This window comes from Callospermophilus lateralis, chromosome 18 (assembly GCF_048772815.1).
Source record: "Callospermophilus lateralis isolate mCalLat2 chromosome 18, mCalLat2.hap1, whole genome shotgun sequence".
NCBI lineage: Eukaryota > Metazoa > Chordata > Mammalia > Rodentia > Sciuridae > Callospermophilus > Callospermophilus lateralis.
In genome coordinates, this window is record NC_135322.1 from 17,470,038 (window position 1) to 17,474,689 (window position 4,652).

At 43.6% G+C, this 4,652-nt stretch overlaps 1 protein-coding gene across 1 annotated transcript; it reads right to left on the reverse strand.

Annotated features, from left to right (window-relative positions):
- Nucleotides 1-2,901: 2,901 nt before the first annotated feature.
- On the reverse strand, nt 2,902-3,368 carry Pmis2 (PMIS2 transmembrane protein). Its single transcript, XM_076837545.1, has 2 exons — nt 3,207-3,368; nt 2,902-3,075 (listed from the first exon to the last, which is right to left on the reverse strand). The coding sequence occupies exons 1-2, from the start codon at nt 3,366-3,368 to the stop codon at nt 2,902-2,904; spliced, it is 336 nt and encodes a 111-aa protein (XP_076693660.1).
- Nucleotides 3,369-4,652: the final 1,284 nt, after the last annotated feature.

A 4,652-nucleotide genomic window follows, 5' to 3' on the forward strand; every position in this document is an offset into this window, starting at 1 on the left:
TGTGGATCAGGAAAGAACAGAAGATTATTCAGAAGTGGAACACAGGACATTTGGGTTAAAGATATAAAGGGGAAAGATCTCTAAGGCTTCGTTGTAAGCAGGGAAAAAAGTGTATTAATAACATGAACGAACATCTATGCACATGGATATGCATGAGCAGGTAACTAGAAAGAGGCACAACAAAATATTGACCGTAGCTGGGTGTGGTGGTACCTGTAATCTCAGCTACTCAGGAGGCTGAGGCAAGAGGATCACAAATTCAAGGTCAGTGCAGGCAACTTATTGAGGCTTTGTCTCAAAATAAAAGAACTAGGGATGTGGCTGAATAGTAGAGCACTTGCCTAGTGTGCCTGGAGGTCTTGGTCTCTATCTCCCATACTGCAAAAACAAACAAACAATAAATAACAGCAATTACTTTTGAGAGGAGATAGTAGTACCAGGAGCAAGCCATGAAGTGAGCCCCTCTCCTCTTCCATACCCTTGTATTTCATGAATCTTTGTAAGTGTGTTGGTTTGAAAGTTGTGCAAATCAAAAACCATAATTTAAACAGGATTTAAAGACCCAAGGGAAAGACAGAAAAATTACCTGACCTCTTTGGCCATGTGAGAAATTCTGTTAAGAGCGACCATACAGTTCTTCTGGAGGGCTTCAGAACGACTGTCAAAGGGACACACTGATAATGGAACAAACAGAAGAAGAGGAAGAATGAGGGGGGAGGAGGAGGAGGAGGAGGAGGAGGAGGAGGAGGAGAGGAAGAGGGGGAGGAGGAAGAGGAGGGGGGGGAGGAGGAGAAGGAGGAGGAAGAGGTAGAGGAGAAAAAGGATAAAAAGGAGAAAAAAAGTCTGAAAGTGCAGGTAGATGGGTTGTTTGTGTGCTGAGTTCAAAAAATCAAAAAGAGCATGTGACCACTGTAAACCACTGTCTCAGTCATGGAACATACTTATACAGCCATAACGAAATGGAAACTCTACAAATTGAGTTAAAAACTGATCTTGGGCTGGGGTTGTGACTCTGTGGTACAGCACTTGCCCAGCACATAATGAGGTGCTGAGTTAGATCCTCAGCATCACATAAAAATAAGTAAGTAAAATAAAGGTATTGTGACCATCTGCAACTAAAAAAATATATATTAAAAACTGATCTTGCTGAGTATAGGTGTGCAGGCCTGTAATCCCAGTGGCTTGGGAGGCTGAGGCAGGAGGATTGCAAGTTCAAAGCCAGTCTCAGCAACTTACTGAGGCATTTAGCAACTCAGCAAGACCCTGTCTCTAAATAAAATAAGTATATATTTTTAAAAAGGGCAGGAAATGTGGTTCAGTGATTAAGCACCCCTGGGTGCAATCCCCAGTACCAAAAACAAAACAAAACAAAAACCATGTGATATTATTCTGTGAGAAGTAGTGGTGAGAGAGATGGTAAGGAAGAGTGCTAAACCTGCCTGTTACTTTATAGCAATTTCGCAATTCCATTGATCATGTCTCAATAGACAAGAGCATAAATTTTGGTTTTGTATTTACATGATGTTAAGTAACAGGTGAATGTTTTAGATTGGCATATAGGTTGGAGAGAGTCCAGAAGATGAAGCCAAGAAGACTGGCTGGCTTTTCAAGTGTTGTAACACCATGAGACTTTTTTTTTTTTTTTAACTGTTTATGCTAACATGGGCCACCCTGACTCTGTATCTTTTCAGGTGATGTTGATAGGCCCCAACTTGACTGATCTGGGGAGGGATAGGAATGGTTGACCCTCTAGACATTAACACAGTAATACCCTCTCCAGACACATCCCTCATACAGACCAGTTTTCCACAAATTCTTGGAGACACCTGGGACCACAGAAGAAACTCCTATGAATCCGCCTTCTCTTTATCAGGTTGGGGTTAGGGATACCCCAACTTGTCAGTCTGAGGTCATTCCTTCCTAGACCTCCATATTGCATATATCTTCCTTGAGATCTTGCCGCCTCTCTAGGCCTTATCTGAGATGAAGGTAGCATCTGAGGTCTCTGACATCCTTCTTCAAGCGACACAGTCTGCAGAGAACTTTTTATGGGTATGCTGACTTTAATATCTCTCTACCTCTCCTCTTCTATGAATGAGGAACCAGTTACCTTTCCAGATTGGGAGAGAGGTCATCTTCATCAGCTAATCTGTAAAATCTATTTTGATTCCTCGAGGGCCTTCTATTTTTTTTCCTAAGAGTTTGACTTTTGGATCTCAAAGGCCAGAATGAGATTGTTTTCTTATCCCTGCTTTGAGACACTAAAAACCTACCATCCCAGGTTGAATGGAAAAACACTTAATGAGAATAAATATTTATTCACATTTCTAAATATCATCTTACCTTGGCAATATTATGGCTGTTTTACAGACAAAGGAGCCAGGCCCAAGAAAAGTATTTCTTCCAAGTATATACAGTTTTTAAATGTCAGGGGGGTTATGAATTTCCATCTGCCCCATTTTCATGTCCCTGGACTTCACCATTAGGGCATTCTGATTTTCACAGGGTCTAGGAAGTACATACCCCGGCAAAACATAGATCTGGACCCCGCAAACCCACACCAATACACATGAAGATAGAACATTCCCTTTAATTTTATTGGTTTAAATAAAAATTTTTCTGTAAGCATATCCCAGAGTCAAGGAAGAAGATCCAGGACATGAAGTGTGGAGCCCTAAGGTGGATGAAGACAGCTCTGGAAGCCGGGTCTGCTTAAGTAGTACAGACAGGTGACCTAGATGTTGCCGGGCTGCTGGGATGCTTGGATGTTGAGTTCCTTGGCTGGTGGGTTTCTTGGCTAGGGGATGTCTCGGCTATTGATTTTCTTGCCTGATAGCTGTTCAGTCTCTTTGTGGGTTGGTCTGTTGGGGAGTAGACGTCGGGGGATGCTGCTCCTGGTCCTCATATATATAGAAAAAGTATATAAATGATGGCCAGACCACCGAGTATGGAGAACACAGACAGCCAACCGGTTTTGCGTGAGCTTTTGTAAGCCTGTTCCCATTCGCTGTTGCGGTTAGCCAGCATGATCTGTAAGGGCGACAGCATAGCGGTCAGTTTCTGAACCAAGAAGCTCTGAGCTCAGAAACCTTTGGTAGAAGGGTTGAAGCCCTCCCACCATGGAGGGAAAACCACCTCCCAGGTCTCAGGACTGGAGCAGATGTAGGGGTCAGGCAGAGGATAGGATGCCCATGTCTTTATTTTACCTTTTTTCTCTCCTTGAAAGCTAGAATTCCCAAGGGAAGGCAAAGCAATATACCCAAAACCACCAAACATAGGTGGTTCGGAGCATAAAATGCCAGTTCTTCCGGCGACTGTGGTTTAGCATTTTCGGCTGGTGGTGGTGGGGGCTTAGGTTTGGGGACCATGATCTTTCCGCTCAGGTAAAGGCAAACGCTGAATTTCTTGGGAACAGACCTTGACCCACGCCAACTCCTCTTGCTTTACTGGGACTCCCAGGACCCAGACCCGTCAAAGGCTAGTTCTTCACAATGGAGAAAGCAGCGCCTCAAATCCTGATTGGCTGTCCTCATGAGGAGGCGTGGTCTCACTGGGACTCCCGACGCCTCCGCTTGAAGCTCTTCCCCTTTCAGGCATTGACCCCGCCCACTCGGGTGGGGATTGGCTGGAAGTTTGCCTCGTGGCTCTTCCTCCCTCCCGCATCCCCTGCGTCCGCAGAGGGAGCCAGTAGGCAGGACCAGGAAGGCCTCCGGAGAGTTGCGGGAGAGAGCAGAGTAAATGAGCCCAGGAAGAAACAAGAGGGAAGGTGAATGATGTCAGTAATGGATGATGAAGTATTGAATTAAAATAAAATACTTTGTACTTTTTTGTCCATACTGACAGGAAGAAAGAACAGAGAAAGAAGATGAAAAATGAGAAGGCCTTTCTTAGAGTACCACCTAATAAATATACATGGGATGACAGAATAGGAAATCCGCACTGTGGTAGGTAGAATTCAGAGATGGCCTCGGAATTCCCTCCCTGATGTAAATATGCTTTCCCCCTATTATTTAATCCAGTTCAGATCTGTTTGCTGTAGTGAAGGAATTTTGCAGAAATAATTAAGGTCCCAATTCCGTTAACCTTAAATTAGAATATCCTCTGCTGAGCCCCTCCCCTGATTCAGGCAAAGGCAAGGCCCTACTGAGATGAATGGCGCAAGGCGTCCACCCTCTGGAGGATCGCAGTATGTTTCTGGGAATGGGCTGGTTTGTTTTTGTATTCCTTTAGTAAGTATAGTTGCGACTTCTCATATGACCATTAAATATGAAGGAAAAAACATGACTTTCCCAATTAATGCAACTACTTCTTAAGAATAAATCTGTTTGCTCTAAATGCAATGATTCAGCTGTGGAACGTAAATTGTTGACTTTTAATGAAAAACTCCCTGTAGGAAAAACAGTCAAGGAAGTTTTTGAGAAATTAAATTAAAATCTAGATTATGCTAAGTGAAGTTAGCCAATCCCTAAAAAACAAATGCCAAATGTCTTCTCTGATATAAGGGCGGTGACTCAAAATGGGATAAGGAGGAAGAGCATGAGAAGAAGACTCAATAGGGAAGAGAGGTGGGAGGGGAAAAAGAGGGAGAAGGGGAGTTGCACGGAAGATGGAAGGAGAACCTCATTGTTATACAGAATACATATATGATGTTG

Bases quoted from the DNA above. Each gene is read 5' to 3' on its own strand.
- Pmis2 (XM_076837545.1), bottom strand. From the start codon at position 3,368: ATGGTCCCCAAACCTAAGCCCCCACCACCACCAGCCGAAAATGCTAAA. The intron at 3,076-3,206 runs GTAAAATAAAGA...TTCTGAGCTCAG, and splicing joins CTTTCAAGGAGAGAAAAAAG to AGCTTCTTGGTTCAGAAACT.